The sequence below is a fragment of the Corticium candelabrum genome, chromosome 17 (assembly GCF_963422355.1).
Source record: "Corticium candelabrum chromosome 17, ooCorCand1.1, whole genome shotgun sequence".
NCBI classification, from domain to species: domain Eukaryota; kingdom Metazoa; phylum Porifera; class Homoscleromorpha; order Homosclerophorida; family Plakinidae; genus Corticium; species Corticium candelabrum.
Genome location: NC_085101.1, coordinates 4430208 through 4449642, shown reverse-complemented (window position 1 = coordinate 4449642; position 19435 = coordinate 4430208). Strand labels below are relative to the sequence as shown.

Genomic DNA, 19435 nt, shown 5'->3' with positions numbered 1-19435 from the left:
GATTATCCGGGTTAGCTGGTTGCTTCGTCACGTGATCGATATTTCGCGCCGAAATCGAGACACATGTCCAAGCGAAAGGTGCAATCGATTTATCCAACGACGACGAAACGATATAAGGTCGATTCCAACATATGTAGCTTCGAAGTATCGCAGTCTAGTGTTGTTTTCACATGTTGAAGGATCAAACAGCAGAACGAGACGCAAAAGACGCTCAAATCGACATTTTGGAGGATCAAACTGTGGGTATAAGCAAGTTTACAGATGAAAAGGACGACAAGAGTGTAAGTAACGAAACCACGGCCAGGCACGCTTGCTTGCGTGGGCGTCGACGGTGTGTGTTGTGCGTGCAGGCTGTCGTTTATCCGGGTCTTTCCGAATATGAAGTGTTGAGGCTGAAGAATATCGAACAACATGCGATGCTGTTTGAAAGCCTTCAACTTGGCGATGTTAGTAATTAATTATTAATTTAATTATGATAAACAATTATTAACTAATTAATTAATTATTAATTATTAGTACTCAATATTTAATTAATTAGTCAACATTTGTGCTGAGTGCATTGGTTGAGATACTAGAAGTCAATCAGGTTATTTGATTATGATGAATTAATTAAATATTAAATATTTATTTGAAAATATTTTGGTACACTAACATCTCTAGATACATATCTAATGCACAGACATTATTAGTGATAATTGATTGCTACAATGATTTTAAATTAATATTTGATATCAATTTTGCAACATGCTCTTGTATGTTTTATAAATCAATTAAAATTTGATATCAATAATTTGTATTGTTAGGCAAGAAATGCTTTAGCTACTGTCAGGAATCAGAAGAAGCAAGTTACACTAAAGACAAAGTGAGATGATAGCCAGACAGCAAATTACGTATTAAACGGCTACAGCCACACGTTGGTTACGTATTTAGAGAAAAATCAGCTGAGCTTCAGCCTTCGCGTGTATCTCTACGCTTGAGGCTAAAAAATTCATCTGACATTGTTGGTAAAGAATTTGGCTCACTCGTACGATGGGAACCAGCCAATGATCAACCAGTGAGTTCCAGTGATAGTCACAGAGTATAATGAGTCATTGCCTTGTTTAGATTAGGCAGCGAATTCCGTCGGGTCCAGTTTTGTTGAGCACAGTTTACAATGGAGATGCTGACGCAAGCAAAGAATTAGCACAATCTCTACGAACTTATCAATCTAAGGCAGTCAAGCAATGAGGCGTGTGCGATTAGCATGAACAAATTGATTATGTGTATGTTTAGGTTGTACATGAGGACGGACACGTCATGGGAGACCTGAAACGGTCTGTAGAAATACTACAGAATTGAATGGGTTGAAGTTGTGTTTGTGGTGTGAGTCGTTTGTTTGGTCAGATATGGGCAGTTTCTTCAGACGTTGAAGTTGAGTGAGAAACGGGTGGCCAAAGTTGTGCCCGATCGGATCATGGCTCTCGCTGTTCATCCTTCGCCTGCTTTGCCCATCGTTGCTGTGGGTGACAAGTGGGGACGTCTTGGAATATGGCAAGTTGTGAGAGTATTTTTGGTTGATATTAATATGTTATGGTATGATGTTGTTGGAATGTTTGTGTGTTGTAGTTTTCGCGTGATGGTGAGGATGGTGTTTATTTGTTTGAGCCGCACAGTCAGCCGTTGTCGTGTCTGAAGTATGCAACGAGTAAATCACATTTGTTGTTCTCTACGAGTTACGATGGTACAGTTCGTTGTATGGATGTACAGAGAGAGATATTTGACGAGGTGACAATACTTGTGTCAGTGGGTTGTTTCTAGTGCTAATGGTATTGAGTACACACACTACACACACACACACACACACACACACACACACACACACACACACACACACACACACACACACACACAAGCACACAGACATGCACACATGCATGCGCATGCTCACATGCACATACACGCACACACACACACAAGCACACAAGCACACAGACATGCACACACACATGCGCACACACACATGCTCACATGCACACACACGCACACACACACACACACACACACACACACACACACACACACACACACACCACACACACACACACACACACACACACACACACACACACACACACACACACACACACACACACTGTACACACACACCACACACGTGCACACACATGTATATGTATGTATACATTGTTTAGATACAATAGAGATAATAGTAAATCGATGTTGTCGGCAACAGTAGAGCGTATAGTACAGCAGTGGAAACTCAGTTTAGGTTTAGATACACATTGAGTGGTTTGACATAATCTATTTACCGCATTTCTTCGAATAGTGGCCGCAGTCTCTATTTTTAACAATGTTATGGAACTGTGAACTCTAAACGAGAGCGGCTTGTATTCGAGGGCGGACTCTATTTTTAAGTCTCTACTTCACATGGTGTCACGTTGGTACTGGAACGTCATACTTCTTTCTGTTGACATAATTGGACACTTTTGAAGGTGCCAACGCTGCAGGTTTAGCTGTAAATGCCACGACTATATGTTATCTACATTCTAGATGCACATGCACTGAGAATCACATGGAAAGTACCCTGAACTAGTTGGCGAGTGCGCACATGTAGGATGAGATTAATGCACAAGCATCAAAAGCATGTGATATGGGCATGGCCAGTAACTCTGCAGACTTTTTCAGTGCAGCCTCAATTCGAGGGTGGCTTCTATTTTTAACAAGTTTTTTAACTGCGGCTTTGAAACGAGGGCGGCTTCTATTTGAGGGCAGCCACTATTCGAAGAAATATGGAACTTATATTGGAAGGTGTAAGGTTGTTGACTTACACGTAGGCACACAGACAATTGTGGAACACATAGCAAATAAACAGGCTAGCGATTATATTTAATCAGATAAGTTTATTGGTGCATGATCAGACAAGTGGGTCAGTGGGTAGCAGGTTGGATGTAGTCTTGCATAGCCATACCCTCTCCACCATCATACTTTTGGCTATTCTGCCGGAAGTATGCATAATGGCGGAGAGGGTCTGGCTATGCGAGACTAGGTTGGTTGGCAGTTGTACGTAATTTTTTTATATACATAAGTCTAATTTTTACGTTAATGTAGATGTATTTTGCAGGTGTTTTCTTTACCCGCATCTCAGGAAGTTAAATTGAATTCATTAAGTTTTACATCGACTTCTTTCGATTCGTTTATAATTGCTTGCAGCGATGGGAAAGTTCGGATTGTAGATGTCAGGGCTTCCAAGTATGTCGTTTGCTGTTCATTGGTTTTTATAGTTTGATATCTGTCTGGTTGTATTAATGTAGATGTCATTGTGCTGAGGTTGCTTTGCATATGAGGAATGTGAAGTGTGTTGATGTGCATCCGCTTGTTAGAGACTACTTTGTATCGTGTAGTGCTGACAGGTGAGATGGAGAGGTGTGTTGTATATTGTAGTTTGTTAGTAATTGGTATTATATGTCACACACACACACACACACACACACACACACACACACACACACACACACACACACAGTGGCACACACACACACACACACACACACACACACACACACACACACACACACACACACACACACACACACTAGCGCAGCCAGGTTGGCGAATGAATGGGTGGGCACACACATGCAGGCAGCAGTTGTGTAAATGTTGATTGAGTTTGAGTTTGACGTCGATGTGTTGTTGTATACATATGTAGCGTTGTCGCAGTATGGGATCTGCGTTGTCTGAGATCGCATCATCCTGTAGTGAAGATGAACCACCACAAACAAGTTGATTCTGCCTACTTCTCACCTCTTACAGGAAACAAAATTGTGTCATCGTCAACAGACAACACAGTCAAGTAGCCTAAGTTAATGTCTTGCATTTGATTGTACACCATACGTTTGAGTTGTTTCTAATAGGATTTCCAGCTTTGAAGACGGGAATCTTCATCTCACGAAGTCAATTCCGTAAGGCATTTTAACTTGATATCAATTTTTATGGTATACGTGTAGGGTACAGGTACACATTGATTTGTCTGTATGTACACAAAATCCAAAGTCCAATGATGAAGAAATGTCTTGGTTTAGAATTTGATTTTGTCGATTTTCTAATGCTTTATATAGACAAATGGGTTTAGACTAAGGACTGAGTGAAAGACAGTTTTGATATTACAGGCACATTGTATGAAAACGTGTAGACAATTGTGTTTTGTTGTGTATGTTTTGCATGTGTTGGTAGGAGTTAATTTGTTTATGTGTTAGGCATGATAACCAGACTGGCCGTTGGCTGACAAACTTCAAGCCTATGTGGGATCCTAAACGAGACGATGTGTTCGTGATTGGCAGTATGAAGCGACCTCGTCAGGTCTTGTCATTTTTTATGCTTTTTGTTGTAGTGTGTGTGTGTGTGTGTGTGTGTGTGCACGTGCGTGTGTACGTGTGTTCATGTGTGTGTGCACGTGTGTGTGTGTGCACGTGTGTGTGTGTGTGTGTGTGTGTGTGTGTGTGCACGCGTACGTGTTTACATGTATGACTTACCTCTAGGTCGAAGTTTGGGGATCAAATGGCAACATACTAGCTAGTCTACATCACGAACTGTTCAATAGTGTGAGCTCACTCAACAGCTTCCATCCATCTGAGAATTGGATTGTTGGTGGTAACTCAAGTGGTCGTGTTTTTGTTTGGATGTAAGACATAGAGACATAGCTCTTGTTTATGTTGAGAGAAGTAACCATTTGTGGACAGTAGACAGCTTAAACAGATTGTTTAACTAAGATTTTATTGTTTGCTATATATTTTGTTGCAATATATGCTTCAACTGTTTAATTAAGTAACGAGCTTTTGTGTGCTGCTGTTTGATTCTGTTTGTGGTAATCAGTTGACATAGGAATTAGTTGTGATGACCAACTATAATATTGTGTTCCCAAATTTATCATATTTAATTATCATATTAATTATTATATTTAATTATTAAATATGATAATTAAATATATTAATTAAATATGATAATTATCATATTAATATTTAATTATTATATTAATTATCATATTTAATTATTATATATTTAATTTTTAGATGAGAAATTTTTGATTTTAAATTGTGACATGAATTGACACCATCTAATGAGATAAATTTTTATCATGAAGGAAAGTCAATTCTAGTTTGTCCTTGAGTAGAAACACATGGAGTGGTACTGGGTAGGGAATTATCACGAAGTTGAATATAAATGACAAATGGAGGCCGATTGTAAACAATACGAGTCAACATGCAGTTGTTCACGGATAATGGATAACACCAACAGAGTAAGGCAGAAGGAGGAGATGTGGGTCTTTTGGATCTAACTTTCTACTCATTGTCTTCTCTTGACCTGTTGTTGATCCATCAACATAGACAAAGTCTCCACCAATGGCATCAGGAGGCAACATCATCATTTTTGTGTTGAATTCCTTGTTGATGACCAATAGTTTCTTGCTGTTCGTTTTGACATCGATGAATCCCTGTGAAAACCAACCAGGAGTGACACTAGGCTGCATCCCCCCTCCTTTCGAACACTCGGCTTGTACAACCAAATACTTCACTGTTCCATAACACGGATCTCCAAACTCTTCTGTGGTGGCTGGAATCATGCATGTCTTCTTTCCAATGCAATACTTTGTTACAATGTCTGTGGAGTTTTTGGCATTACATTGTCCAATAGTGTATTTTCCACAGGCACCCGTGGGTGTCCCATAAGAGGCAAAGTCAATCTTAGAGATAGTAGCATCTTGATCATCACACTCGAGACTTAGATTTTGGAGATTAATTATTTTGCCACAGAATGGATTGGCTGCTTCGGTGTTGCCATTTAATGTGGTCTCGACAAGAATATCTCCTGGCTGGAAATTGTGGATAAGCATGTGCAGGACCCAATAACGTGCATTACCAATGCCATTTGTCCAGTTGAGTAGAGCGACACTTGGAAACTGAGGATCCAAGCCAAGGTGGGGCAATTCTGGGTAACCAACCAACTGACTCTGTCCCAATACATCAATTCCTGTAAAGAAAACGTATTCAATTTTTATTAATAATTTTTAAATTTAAATTTTTAAAAATTTAATGTTAAAATTTATAAACTAAAGTTTAAAAATATTTAAAGGTTAAAATGTAATGCAGCATGGAACAAAATGAGTTATGTCAGTGACACTGAGGTAGTTTAATAATATTTAATTAATATTAATTAATATATTACTGACTAGTGAGCGAGTGCCAACCTACCTTGCAAAGCAAGGTTTCCGAATATGTAGGCATACATTGCACCCGCAGCATTCCAATAAATGAGAGGAAACATGTCAGCTTTTGGATTATTATCACCTGGCAGAATCACACCGATCTCATCTACAGTGGTCCTTGTTTTTGGTGAGAGACTCTTTCTTATGCCTTCAATTTTCTTCACATCATTGATGAAGCCGTCAGCTGATGGAAAAAATGCTTCAAACGCATTGGGATCTGTCCTACTGTGTGTACTACTGTAGAAGTGGTAACTCATGAAATCAAGTGGAATTTCCGGCTGATGGTTTGATTTATTGAGAAAGTAACTGTAGTAGTCATAGTGACTATGACCTCCCAGGGCAAGACCAACAAACGTGATTTTGTGTTCTGGATCAGCAATTTTTCGAATTCCAGTGACCATTTCATCGTATCTCATTGTATATGATTCTGGAGTATTGTGATGTTCACTTTCTACCTCGTTGAGACATTCCCAGTACGAAATATTGAAGCTGTACCCAGATGTATGCTTTACTCCATATTCATCAATAAAACCACCTTTAGTGTACCAGGCTACCTGCAAACAATGAGAAGACAATGTGGAATGACACCTTTATGAGTCTATAGCATGTGGACTTGTTTGCTCGTGTGTTTGTGTGTGTGTGTGTGTGTGTGTGTGTGTGTGTGTGTGTGTGTGTGTGTGTGTGTGTGTGTGTGTGTGTGTGTGTGTGTGTGTGTGTGTGTGTGTGTGTGTGTGTGTGTGTGTGTGTGTGTGTGTGTGTGTGCACTCGCACTCTTGAACGTGTCTGTTTCTATTTGTCTTATGTGAATGCACCATTACTGAATGACCCTTACAAGTCGACCATAGTAGTCACCAAGATCCTTTCCAGTTGGGTCAACGAGTTCACTTCCTTGTGTATACGACCAATCCACTCTATCTAACCACATTTTCAAAGTAACAATTTGTTGTGTAGTAACACACAGTTCTAGTCATTCTTACCAGGGTTGTCTGGATATGGGATACGCGACGACGTCTTATACAGCCAGTCAGGTATTGTCGAGAAGTTTATTATAGCTGTGTGATTTTTTGTGGCATTCATTAGGTCTTCCATCATTGGATCGAGAAGCGAGAAATCCCAGTATGTATGGTTTTGAGGTATGCTACAAGTGACCTGTGACAATAAACAATCTTACACGCATAAATAAATAAATAAATAAATAAATAAATAAATAAATAACAAATAAGTAAATAAATAAATAACAAATATATAAATAAATAATTAATAAATAATACAAATATTATTATTGTGAGTAGACTACATGCAAAAATGAAATACCATAAGGACTAAATTTGTACCTGAACTGCAAATTGTTTGACAACATTTGAGCAAGGGTCTCCGAATGTTTGACTGTTTACTGGAATGATGCACATCTGCTTGCCAGTACAGAGTTTTGTCACTACGCTGGATGTGTTGTCAGCATGGCACTTTCCCATTGTAAAGTTGCCACAGCTACCTGTCGGAGTTCCATAGCTGGCAAAGTGAACCTAAGAAAGCAAGATTTAGGTTGTAGACATAACAGATTGCGTATTGTCTGTTGGTTTGTGGTGTGAGTGTGTGTGTGTGTGTGTGTGTGTGTGTGTGTGTGTGTGTGTGTGTGTGTGTGTGTGTGTGTGTGTGTGTGTGTGTGTGTGTGTGTGTGTGAGTGTGTGTGTGTGTGTGTGTGTGTGTGTGTGTGTGTGTGTGTGTGTGTTGATTAAAATCTGTCTGCTGAATTAAAATTTAAGTGTCTTGAATATATTGGTGTGCTTGTGCCTAATTTTGTCTCTCGGTTGTTTTGCTTGACCACCATAGGTTATGCACATGACAGTAAGTACTTTATCAATTGTTCCCTGTTGACAAGTTAGAGAAGCATTCCAATTGTTAGGAGATTGTCCTTGCAACTGAGTGCACAACCACTGACTAGACGGTGGCTCCAGTTCAGCAACTCCAAGTCGAGGATATGGCAGCCTAGATTCAATGCAACCAGAAAATCAATATAAAAACATTAAAAATGCTGTGAAAAGGGTTACCACGGCACGTAGCGAACGTAGTCTGCTTCTAGATTGGCAAGACTCTCGAAGATCTGATCATGAACGGGCGATTTTCGCTCCAGAAGAGGGTTGACAACGACTTGCAGAGTGGTGGTCGTCTTACTGGTGATGAGATGATGGCTCCAGTCGACAGTGACAGACGGCTGAGGAAGAGGCCGCACAGCAGCGACAACACAACACAAGATAGCAAACGAAGAGAGAGTCATCTCAACACTTAACTGCACGTGAGCAGTACTGCGTGTAGGAGTGGTATTATCAGTATTGTACACGCAAATCTATGAGCTTAAGTACGCAGCTAGGTTTACTAAGCATTTTGCTGTATGAAAATCTTTTCCATCCATTGTCCACGTACGCATCTTTCTCCCTACTTTCTATGCTTTCTTTTGAGTAGTTATACCTATATAAGGTATCATATTGCCTCATATGGCTTAGTAATTGCCTAGCAGGGCTGTAACAATGTTACCAAGGCAATGGAGCCAAATTTGGCTCCAGAGAAATTTAATGTCCAAGAGACTTCAAAACTTTACTCCTTTTGTATGATTTTCTTCTGTTGTCCTTGCTTGCCAGACTGATACTAAAACTTTTGTGGCCACAGGGGCAGACCACACTGCTTCGGAGGCCAATATGAATATGTAGAGTCCAGATTCCTTGATATTGTAGAATAGCTGATTAGCCTGTTGTTCGCCAAAGCAAATTAATTAAGTTAATTAATTAACACAAATTCGTATGTATATGTTATATTACTATACGATATCAAGGATCGTTAGAATCTGGAGTTTACATTCACATTTGGCTTCAGGCATTGAATGTCTCAATCCTACACCCTCATTTGGCTCCACACTGTAGGACCACCTGCAGCCCTGATAACACAACAAGGCAAGAGATAATTTTTAGTAAAGCCTCTCTTGATATATTATACATCAATAAAGCAAAACTTTCTAAAAACAAGCTCTGTCTGCTAAAAGCCAATATGACGAACTATACAATATATAAACTTCGATTTTCTAAAGCAGCGAGTTACTCACCTGTGTTCACCTATTGTTATGAAGTCAGAAAATCTACCAACTGATAGCAAGTCGTGCAACACCCACAACAACAATACCATGCAAAGTTAATCGCACGATCTCTTTGAGTTTGGATACTTCAGTCTCATGTCGTGTTTGAATTTCTTATAGAGCTCGCGATTTCTTGCGTTTTCGGCATCTTTGGAGGCATGAAATTCGTCCTTCATTTTGAACCCCTCGTGCACCAGAAATGCATGATCCAGTACAGCAAACTGATATCCAGCCATGTTTGTTTCACACACCTGGCTGATCCTGTTGAATCCATACTAACACATGAAGAAACAGACTGTGAGGTTTTGGAGTGCATCGGCATTAGTCACGTGACTAACCTGTTTAAATCGTTCGTCATATAGAGGTACGGTGTTTCTGCCGATATAGAATGGCTCGTAAGCATCATGCCATTCAACCATATACAGTGGTCGAAGTACTGAGTTTTGAGCAGAATCAAAACTACATACGAACAAATTCTAAACTTACATCTTTACATGGCTGACAAGTATTACCAGCTCTTAACTACAAAATAATAATATACAATAGTATAATTAAATAAATTATTAATAACAATAAATAAATAATAAATAAATAATAAATAAATAAATAATTTGCATACAATTAATTTATTTAAATAATAAGTAAAGACGTTTGTAGCATCCCATTTTGTGCAAGCTAGATTTTGAAGTAATACCAACCTACCTCAGCCACTTGGCATAGTCAGTAGGACTGTGGCATTTGAAGCAACGACTCACATAAAACTGACGTGCAAGCCCAGACCTGACAGCTTCCAAAAGTTTGCTTTTTGTTGCTGGAGGTGGCTTGCCATGCTGCATCTCAAATACTGGAACAACATAAACAACAGCTTCTGCATTCAAAACACACAGTAAAGATATAAGAATAATAAAGGCATATACAGTATTGGTGTACTGTACCACGAGCATATGCCGGTTCAAACAAGTGAAATGCTGCCGCAAAGCTGTTGTATTGAGCACGAAGTCCTTGACTAGGAATCGTGTCGATATCAACCAGAAATATGAATTGTGATGCAACGTGTTTTCTCGCAACGTTTCGCAGCAAGTTATTAGGGTAGGGCATCTACACATTACCACCAATACATCAAGCGAAATGAAATTGCCATAAACACTGATATGATACCCTTTAGTCTATACAAAATATTTATTAAAAATTACCCATTAATACATACAATCAGTAGAATCAAACTATTTACAACCAACAATGTATTGAATCACATGCAATGCATTTGCATTACCTGCATCAATGCATAGTTCATGCCTGGGATCGTCTTGGCTTTTTTCTGTATAACTTCACAAGGCAAGTGGTGATTCAGCGGCACATACATAAACTCGCTGTCAGAGGGAAGATGAGCTTTTGGGTACACCATGTGGAAAGATGCATTCGCTTTTAGTGTAGGACTGCATTCTCGTAGCTCGTAAACAAAGCGGTGAGAAAGGTGCGCAAAATGGCCAGGAACGAACACAGCTAGATCAATAAAATCAAGTCAACAGCATGCATACACAGTCTCTGTAGGCAGACAGTCAGTCACTGACAATCTTATCAACAACTGTTACCTATTGACATCGGTCCTTGCCACCGATTGGCCATTAGTATCAGATGATGAAGGTTGTTTGCAGAGCATTGAGTAATCAGTGTGACGTCACGATCGGACGAGATTGCGGAATTGTGTTCGGGTCTGACATAGAAGTGTCTGATCTTGTATTGTCCACTCTTGTCATCAGGAAGGGCATTGAACAATCCCACAGGAGTACCAAGCTTCAATTGAATCTGCAACAGAAGTTTAACATAAAATGTATTAATTAATTAATTAATTAATCAATTAATTAATAAAATAGGTACCACATAGCTATCTCAACATTTAGCATTGTGTGTGTGTGTGTGTGTGTGTGTGTGTGTGTGTGTGTGTGTGTGTGTGTGTGTGTGTGTGTGTGTGTGTGTGTGTGTGTGTGTGTGTGTGTGCAAAATTTCGATTTCAACCTCACATTGCAGTGTTTACAGAAATCATTAGACTTAACAAGTTAATAACTTAATAAGATAACAATAATCAATAAAGCTATATACACGTATTAAAATTAACCAAGAAATTAATTAAAATATGTTACTGTGTTTAGAATAGTTTTGTTTACTTGTAACTTAGCCACTGGTACTGTCCACCCGAGATGTGATCCACATGTAAATTAATTATTGCCCAAATTTACAAATTTGTAACATTTCTTCACAACCTAAATTATATTTATTACTATTTTATATTTATTTATTTATTATTATATAAGATAATTATTGTAAACAAACAAGTTCTAAAAAGATTAAAATTTCAATTTCAATATTTTTTATATCTTACTTTCGGATTTTTAAAATCGTCGCTGGTTTCCCATAAAATCCAGGGCCATTTGAACATTGACTGACTCTCTCCACGAGCATCCGATGCAAACTCTCTGCTCTCCATTTTGTACAGCAGAAAAAGATTGTAGACTTGCAGAACCAAAATAACAAGCGCAAGAATAATTATAGCAGTCGTGCATCGTCCAATTCTTCGAATAATCGAGTTTCTCCGCATTGTTTTCAAGTCGCGTGACTTGATAAACTCGTAGATATTAATGATTGTCACGTGGCTGCGTTCCAGTTCTTTTGTTCCATCTCTACGGCTGGCCATCTCTTCCAGGCGAATTTTTTCCATCATGAGCAATGAGGGCGACGTTCTACAGCCGCTACGCGAGGCAGTCAAACGGCAGGTAAGTGTTGCAGTGAGATCTCGTTCATTTTTTAATTCCCTGATCATTTACAGGGAGATCTGGTAAGAAAATTGAAGGAAGACAAAGCTCCCGAGCAGGACGTCCAAAGGGCTGTCTCTGAGCTGAAAGCTAGAAAGAAGGCTTTGGAAGACAAGGTCAGAAGGTGTCTTGTGTTTGTCAACCCAACGCGTTGGGTGTTAAGTATGCAGCAAAAGGTGTTTTGTTGCAACAGATTGTTCAGAATATTGTATGCAAAATGTTCCTTCATCGTTGTTAGTAGTCCAGGGCCGTACGTAGCCAGAGGTAGGAAGTAGAGGAGGTGGTCCCGGATGTTGTCAGATTGAGTTGTATGCTAGAGCCTCGAACTGTCTGTTGCGTGAAGTACCAGGCATTTTTTACATTAGGGCTAGTGCCTCTCTGTCATAGGCAAGTATACACCAGAGCATCTACTTTGATAGTCGACCACTAGACTCGCATCTTTGATTTTTTGTGACATGCTCCAATAATACAACATCTAGTGTAGAGTCACTATACAGTGAGGATCCAGGGATTTGCAAAGGAGGTTACGTTACCGCTCTGTACTAAAGGAACTTATTAATATTAACTAATTGGCAGCAATTTGAAGTTATAATACTTTGATGTGTTTTCAGGAAAAGAGTATGGTGCCGAAAGGGGCTTTTAATCGCCCGGGATTGGAGGACTTGGTCAAGCGACGATTCTTTTATGCACCTGCGTTTTCGATCTATGGAGGTGTGTACGTACTGTGTGTGATCGAGAACTTGGCGATGATCGATTTTTATGGGATGCAGGTGTTGCCGGGTTGTATGATTTTGGTCCCACCGGTTGTGCCATGAAAGCAAACCTTCTGTCGTTTTGGCGATCGCATTTTGTGCTTGAGGAACAAATGCTTGAAATAGACTCGACTTCGCTCACACCAGAACCTGTGCTACAGTGAGTGCTATAGTGTGTGTTTGCATTCTTGCATTAGATTTTGCTTGTCGTCCACAGTTGTATAGAATAATGTGTCATAGCATGTTATTTGTGTACAAAAATTGGTTACTCGTTGGACAGTCAGACAGTGTTTTATAATTATCTAGAATTGGTGGTGGATTGCCAATGAATAATTATTATATTGTTTGTGCTGTACAGAGCATCTGGTCATGTAGAGAGATTCGCAGATTTTATGGTAAAAGATCTAAAAACTGGAGAATGCTTTCGAGCCGATCATTTGCTAGAAGGTATATGTTATTGTTAGTACTTTGTATCTGGTCACGTGTACAAATAAGTAAGACTTGTTAAATAGAGTGAATCATTGGTTAGGACAAACTTGTGCACAACACTTAAATTTAATTGTGACCCAGTTTTGTCACGTTTCATGGTTTGTAGGTCACTTAGAGAAACTTGCATCTGACCCTAAGGTTGATCTAGCAAAGAAGGAAGAGTATATATCAGTTGCATCACAGGTAATGTTTACGTGTCTGCTTTTGAAGTATGGGTGTGGGAAGGAGGGTTTCTGTTTAGACTGATAATTATGGTAAGGAGGAACTGGGTAGTATGCTATCCAAGTACAACGTGAAGTCACCAATCACAGGAAACGACATATCTCCTCCTATTCCATTTAACCTCATGTTTCAGACTTCTGTCGGTCCTAGTGGTGTATTGCCCGGGTGAGTAGGATTACATGTAATTGCTTGGTCACTGGCGTTAATCCATCTCTAACTTGGCTGTAATTTGTGTGTAAGATTTCTTCGCCCTGAAACTGCACAGGGAATATTTGTCAATTTCCACCGGCTTTTACAATACAATAACGGCAAACTTCCATTTGCTGCTGCTCAAATTGGACCCGCATTTCGAAACGAGATTTCTCCTCGGTCTGGACTACTTCGAGTCAGGTATGCGAAATTGGTTAAGTTGTATGCTTACTTGTATGATTGGTGTTTACATTGTATTTGTAGAGAATTTACACTGGCTGAAATTGAACATTTTGTTGATCCCGATCACAAGGAGTGCCCAAAGTTCGACTCTGTTGCAGACGTGAAGGCACTCTTTTATTCGGCTTGCAACCAATTAGATGGGCAACCAGCACAACTACTGACTCTACGAACGGCAGTTGAATCGGTATGTGCAACCGTGATGATGTCTCTTCCTAACATACATTATTTTTGGTTTTTGTTGTTAGGGTCTTGTGTGTAATAGCACGTTAGGATATTTCCTAGGTCGAATCTATTTATTCATGACCAAGATCGGTATTCATCCCGACAAATTTCGATTTCGACAGCACATGTCCAATGAAATGGCTCACTACGCGTGTGACTGCTGGGATGCCGAATGTCAAACTTCTTATGTAAATAGTTTTTTGTCGACGGTGTTGTATGCTTGTCTTGATTATTGTTTGTGTGTCTAGGGTTGGGTTGAATGCATAGGCTGTGCCGATCGATCTTGCTACGATTTGTCTTGTCACATGAAAGCAACCGGTGCTGCATTGGTAGCAAAGAAAGATCTGAAAGAACCGATATCCATTCTTGTAATGGTCAGTGCTTGTTGTGCACGTGACTGTAATGTAGCGACATGCAACAAGAGACAGTTTCTGGATGTAGTGTCACGTGGTTTGTTTGTCTTGACTAATTGCACAAAGTAGTTGAAGTTGTTGAAGCGGTTCCAGAAAAAGGAGCAGTTGGTAAAACTTTCAAAAAAGATGCCAAAGTCATAATGGAAAAGCTCAGCGGGTTGACTCCGGACGAAGTGAGGCAACTTGAAGACTCTATGAAGGAGAATGGGTCAGCGAGTTTGTATTGAAGTGTACCTTACTTCTAAGGATGATGTGAAATTGTGGTGTTTTTTTGCAGGAGGTATGATCTAAGTGTCGATGGCAAGTCATTTCAATTAGAATCCAATATGATTAAAGTTCAGAGATATCAGAAGAAAGTTCACAGTTAGCCGCTTCTTGTTTTTTATTCTTCTAGACTAAGTCCATTGCCATGTTATTATTACTTGTGTAGCCGTTGATGTCGTGCCTGGTGTGATCGAACCATCCTTTGGGATCGGTCGAATAATGTATGCAATTTTAGAGCATAATTATCGCGTTCGAGAAGGAGATGAACAGCGATCCGTATTTTTTCTTATTCTATTTCATCTCTGTTACAGTTCTAGAACCGTTTATTGTTTCTCTAGTGGCTGTCTCTACCTGCTGTTATTGCTCCTGTCAAGTGTTCAGTGCTACCACTGAGCAGCCACTTAGATTTCATTCCCTCAGTTAAAAATATTTGTACGTGCGTTTGTGTGTTCTATTGTGGTATTTGTGTGTTTTGAAAGTTGTTTGGTTTTGACGTAGCCGATGCTCTGACTAGATTGGACGTGTCGCACAAGGTTGATGACGGCAGTGGATCTATTGGTCGGAGATACGCACGGACGGATGAGATTGGCATACCATTTGGTATCACCGTTGACTTCGACACAGTGAGGAAATCTCCTTCGACTGCTACACTAAGGGAGCGTGATAGCATGAAGCAAATACGAGTAGAGGTAGCGCATGCTTGTTTGTATTTTATTGTGCGACGGTAGTGGATGTGATGTCTATTGGGTGCCATTTTGTTTCAGATCTCTGAACTGCCGGAGCTTGTTAGTCAACTGTCTCGTGGTGCTCTGACGTGGAGTGATGTACAGACGCGTTTTCCGGAGTTTACAGCTCAAGAAACGACTATTTAATCGAGTTTCATGACAAACGCAAGCGGTGATGTGGTTTTTGTAGTCTCTAGTGCATATTTAGAGTGATTTTGGGAGGTAACTCTACGTCTAACGTTGACTACCTGTATGTCTTTCTTGTCGTTTGTTGTTGTGGTAATTGTGGATTAATTAATTAAGTGTGAAACATTCATACTGTTAGACACATGAAATTCAAATGATATTGCAATGGCGTTTGACTTTCATGCATGCCAACCACTTTTTAAGTATTCTGACTGTATCCGTTTTCAACTCTATCAGTGATGATGATAATTTTTTAGATCTATCACAATAGTATTGTAGTGTCGCGGGGCTAATGATGTTTAGAATAGGTTGAGGATCTGAGGATCGATTTCTACTGCACTAGGGTTGCTTTGTTGATGTGAGCTAATTGAGTCTGGGCATGCGTAAATTCATTTTGTATACACCAAAAATTACATAGATGACTCTTGGAATTTTGTTCAGTGGTAGTTGGTGTTGTGCAAGTTCATGGCAGTCGGTTTCAAGATTTGTTACGGAATGTCAGGCATCCGTGCAGAGTTGTTGAAGTTTCTCTTCAAGGTTTTCAGGGATGTTTTGAATGACTGGCAAAGATATGGTGTTTAGTTACTTATTGTAACGTGCGTTAGGAACGCTCATATCGATTAATTGGAAGTTTAGGAAATAAGAAAGCTATATTTATTGGTTTTCTAAACAAATCCAATGTTTGATATTTGCTTTTTTGCAATAAACATTTATATATCATCAAAACGAAGTTTCTCATTTAAATTAGATCTACCTGACGTCTTCATCTGGTCACGTGTCAAATCTTAATGGCATTGATCGGGTAAACGTGTAAAGCGACTAGCCTCTAATCCCGACTTTTGTAAGGCCTCTTCGACCGCCTTAACGTACGTGCTCTTCGTCTTCTCGGGCAGATAATGCTCGTCGAAATTTTTCGAAAACGGACAAATCAAAGACGACGGCAGCACGTCGGTACAATTCGAGCTCTTGCCCAGCCATTGCACCGACACGTCGTACATGCGGCGACCATCATCTTTGCTGAATGAAAGCACCTTTGCCGGCCACCAAGGCCGACTGACTAGTTTTGCCCACACGATGTCGTCGATTTTGTATCGAGGGACGTCGTCGTTGGCGCACTTGCTGCGACTGCTAGAAGGACGAGGCGAGTAGAAAAATTCTGGATTACCGTAGACGCGCCTTTTTCTTGCGGCTGCGACTGGAGGTCGAAGAGATGGTTTGACTGTCTGTTTCTTGTCGAAGGTTTGTTCTTGTTTTGATATCCAGAGAGCTTCAAATAGAGCCGCGTCTTCTTCTGTAGTAGCAGTACCTCTTCGCGCTCGTACTAAACGTTTCGTTTGTGCAATTGGTTTTTTCCTTTTCTTCATTTTTGGCGTCAATCTCGTGGAAATGTTTTTCTTTGTCCCTTTTGATGACAATCTGCGTCGTTGATGCGCCTTTCTCGTTTCAATACATTTTTGTTTTAATTTGGTTTCACTCTTGCTGTTTGACTTGTTTTCTTCTTGTTGTAAGGATTGTGAACGACAGCTTGTTTCGTCGTCTGATGGATCGGGAATGAATGATTGAATTTCGTCTGTATTTTTGTCCACACGAATCGACATTCTTTGTTCTAAATCTCCGTCTGTTTGATGACGTTGTTCTTCGTCGGAATCATTACAGCTGTCTGTTGGCGTGTCGATCGACGGTGGACGGTCTAGTTGATGCAAAGAGTTTGGTGATGGCGGGTAATGTTCGTCACGACAAAACTCTCCGGCAATGTGTGGAGCAACACTATTTTGATGGTCTCCCTGGTATTCAACCGGTGATGTTATTTTATCTTGAAAAACTGGGTTGATTTCCGTAGTCATTTGGTGATTGGTATTCCATATCCCGTATGTCATGAAGTTTGATAAGTGGTTGAATCCCGGATGAGGAAATGTCGGTGATTGTGATGGAGCAATGCATCCCAAATATGGGTAAGCGAATGGTGGTATTGACGGAGTCGGTTGTATCATAGTGTACATAGAAACTTGTCTCTCGGATTGCGACCGATAGCAATCGGAATGAGGAGGGGGATACGTACATGATGCAATTTTTTTCGTTGCGTTCACCATTTCGGTGCCAGTCGAAGTGCAACCGTCGTCGACCGTCTCACCTTTTGCATTGAGTCCGTCGTAACCGTCTGATTGTCGTCGTTTGTTTTTGTCTAACATTTCTTGGTCGACGTCACAGCTTGACATCTGATCTAGATGAGTTGATGATTGGCGTAGTTTCCTCTTCTTTTCTCCCTTTTGTTGTCTTCTCTTCTCTTTTATATTTGACGAAATCCTTTTGTGTATCGCTCGTTTGTCTTTGAAAGGCGATTTGTAAGTGTTGATATGAGGGAGAGCGTCTCTTGTTATCGTCGATGTTCTTACCGGTTGCATTTCTTTGCTTGGAAGAGATAAAGTTTCGAATATACCTTGTTTCTTTTCACTTTCACTTGTCCTGCATCAAGAGAATAAAGTTATAATTATTCAGAATTAACTATCCGACATCTACACTATATAGGACCATAATAATAGGTTGCAATTAGAGGTGACATCAGACATTCACATGACGATGACGTCATAGCCTCACGTATCAGAAACAGAAACTAGGGTACGTACAGTAGGACAGCCCAATCTTGCACGACTAACCAATGATACTATTCTAGACGATAAACTGACGCTCAGAGGCTCGGCGACGAGTCCGCTAGATAAACATGTCGGACACTTGAAACGACACAAAGTGACAAATTGCTCTCTAGTTACGTCTAAACTCGAAAGTGGGTTTGCTAGCTATTCGATGGTTGGTTCCAATTTACTCCACGCTTAGCTCACTTTCACTGAAGCGACACCCTAACTCGAAACGCTCTCTACCGATCTGCATGCCTGCCTCATTTTCGGCTTAAAGCCAGCAACACGTAGTGAAACGTTATCTAGAACTTTACGCGTAGACAAAATGGTGAACCTGAATGTCGAGTCTAGAAGAACTCCACGGAAAGTTCTTCCTTCTGTCTTGATCGACACGACGACTATGTCTGCTGAAGCCTCTTCCACAACGACAGGCAATTGATTTCCCTTTTGAAAGGCTGACATAACGACGTCTGGTAGTGGAGGAATGGAAAGAAGGAGCGATATGTTGCCTCACTCGTGCGTCACCGATGACTCTACCAAAGACGGTGTGGTGCTGTTTCCGCCGTGGGCGGATCACGTGAGCGTAACGTGGTTGCGTGTCATGTTACCTCCCAACAAAAGATGATTATTGGTGAAGGGCGTATGACATGGAGAGATTACGAGAAACAGGTCAGAGATGCGCGCAAGAAAAGAGAGAATGCATAAATGGATGGATGTGTATACGATGAGATGCACGAAAACGCTTTCTAATTGGCCAACGCATTTTCTCGAGTTCTCTAGAGCGATATCGTTTGACGTCGGTTTGTGTTACCGGTACAAAGTCTCTTCTGTAATCGGACTACAAAATGTACGTTTCTCTATACATTCATTATTGTTTCTCTGCCAATTGATTTACTGGAAGGCTCTC

The 19435-nt window shown here is 40.2% G+C and overlaps 5 protein-coding genes across 5 annotated transcripts; 2 read left to right on the top strand and 3 right to left on the bottom strand.

Annotated features, from left to right (window-relative positions):
• Positions 1-40: 40 nt before the first annotated feature.
• On the top strand, positions 41-4820 carry LOC134193263 (WD repeat-containing protein 76-like). Its single transcript, XM_062662085.1, has 15 exons — positions 41-117; positions 180-281; positions 351-446; positions 804-862; positions 931-1054; positions 1105-1212; positions 1273-1313; positions 1384-1537; positions 1606-1764; positions 3119-3246; positions 3309-3407; positions 3704-3847; positions 3909-3956; positions 4251-4353; positions 4533-4820. The coding sequence occupies exons 1-15, from the start codon at positions 64-66 to the stop codon at positions 4677-4679; spliced, it is 1566 nt and encodes a 521-aa protein (XP_062518069.1). The 5' UTR covers positions 41-63; the 3' UTR covers positions 4680-4820.
• Positions 4821-5079: 259 nt separating this feature from the next.
• LOC134193032 (uncharacterized) lies at positions 5080-8538 on the bottom strand. Its single transcript, XM_062661814.1, has 7 exons — positions 8305-8538; positions 8110-8242; positions 7591-7779; positions 7234-7405; positions 7089-7171; positions 6243-6810; positions 5080-6021 (listed from the first exon to the last, which is right to left on the bottom strand). Exons 1-7 carry the CDS (start codon positions 8529-8531, stop codon positions 5264-5266), a joined length of 2130 nt encoding a protein of 709 aa, XP_062517798.1. The 5' UTR covers positions 8532-8538; the 3' UTR covers positions 5080-5263.
• A 711-nt stretch (positions 8539-9249) lies between these two features.
• Positions 9250-11980, bottom strand: LOC134193268 (beta-1,4-glucuronyltransferase 1-like). Its single transcript, XM_062662089.1, has 7 exons — positions 11761-11980; positions 10973-11186; positions 10654-10883; positions 10316-10478; positions 10083-10248; positions 9719-9839; positions 9250-9655 (listed from the first exon to the last, which is right to left on the bottom strand). Exons 1-7 carry the CDS (start codon positions 11974-11976, stop codon positions 9437-9439), a joined length of 1329 nt encoding a protein of 442 aa, XP_062518073.1. The 5' UTR covers positions 11977-11980; the 3' UTR covers positions 9250-9436.
• A 35-nt stretch (positions 11981-12015) lies between these two features.
• On the top strand, positions 12016-16186 carry LOC134193548 (glycine--tRNA ligase-like). Its single transcript, XM_062662373.1, has 17 exons — positions 12016-12151; positions 12205-12306; positions 12802-12901; positions 12961-13102; positions 13301-13389; positions 13538-13614; positions 13673-13818; positions 13894-14043; positions 14107-14269; positions 14331-14495; positions 14556-14664; positions 14784-14928; positions 14998-15083; positions 15151-15260; positions 15323-15416; positions 15483-15673; positions 15749-16186. The coding sequence occupies exons 1-17, from the start codon at positions 12017-12019 to the stop codon at positions 15854-15856; spliced, it is 2112 nt and encodes a 703-aa protein (XP_062518357.1). The 5' UTR covers position 12016; the 3' UTR covers positions 15857-16186.
• Positions 16187-16519: 333 nt separating this feature from the next.
• Positions 16520-19074, bottom strand: LOC134193549 (PWWP domain-containing protein 2A-like). Its single transcript, XM_062662374.1, has 2 exons — positions 18863-19074; positions 16520-18358 (listed from the first exon to the last, which is right to left on the bottom strand). The coding sequence occupies exons 1-2, from the start codon at positions 18988-18990 to the stop codon at positions 16681-16683; spliced, it is 1806 nt and encodes a 601-aa protein (XP_062518358.1). The 5' UTR covers positions 18991-19074; the 3' UTR covers positions 16520-16680.
• Between the last annotated feature and the right edge of the window lie 361 nt (positions 19075-19435).

Bases quoted from the DNA above. Each gene is read 5' to 3' on its own strand.
- LOC134193263 (XM_062662085.1), top strand. From the start codon at position 64: ATGTCCAAGCGAAAGGTGCAATCGATTTATCCAACGACGACGAAACGA. The intron at 447-803 runs GTTAGTAATTAA...TTGTATTGTTAG, and splicing joins AAAGCCTTCAACTTGGCGAT to GCAAGAAATGCTTTAGCTAC. The intron at 3,848-3,908 runs GTAGCCTAAGTT...TGTTTCTAATAG, and splicing joins TCAACAGACAACACAGTCAA to GATTTCCAGCTTTGAAGACG.
- LOC134193032 (XM_062661814.1), bottom strand. From the start codon at position 8,531: ATGACTCTCTCTTCGTTTGCTATCTTGTGTTGTGTTGTCGCTGCTGTG. The intron at 7,780-8,109 runs GTACTTACTGTC...TTGCTTTCTTAG, and splicing joins AACAGGGAACAATTGATAAA to GTTCACTTTGCCAGCTATGG. The intron at 6,811-7,088 runs GTAAGGGTCATT...CATTGTTTGCAG, and splicing joins GTGACTACTATGGTCGACTT to GTAGCCTGGTACACTAAAGG.
- LOC134193268 (XM_062662089.1), bottom strand. From the start codon at position 11,976: ATGCGGAGAAACTCGATTATTCGAAGAATTGGACGATGCACGACTGCT. The intron at 10,479-10,653 runs GTAATGCAAATG...GGTAATGTGTAG, and splicing joins TGAACTATGCATTGATGCAG to ATGCCCTACCCTAATAACTT. The intron at 9,840-10,082 runs GTAGGTTGGTAT...GTTCGTATGTAG, and splicing joins GACTATGCCAAGTGGCTGAG to TTTTGATTCTGCTCAAAACT.
- LOC134193548 (XM_062662373.1), top strand. From the start codon at position 12,017: ATGATTGTCACGTGGCTGCGTTCCAGTTCTTTTGTTCCATCTCTACGG. The intron at 12,152-12,204 runs GTAAGTGTTGCA...GATCATTTACAG, and splicing joins GCGAGGCAGTCAAACGGCAG to GGAGATCTGGTAAGAAAATT. The intron at 12,307-12,801 runs GTCAGAAGGTGT...ATGTGTTTTCAG, and splicing joins AGAAGGCTTTGGAAGACAAG to GAAAAGAGTATGGTGCCGAA.
- LOC134193549 (XM_062662374.1), bottom strand. From the start codon at position 18,990: ATGTCAGCCTTTCAAAAGGGAAATCAATTGCCTGTCGTTGTGGAAGAG. The intron at 18,359-18,862 runs GTTCACCATTTT...CTCTTGATGCAG, and splicing joins CTTCTAGACTCGACATTCAG to GACAAGTGAAAGTGAAAAGA.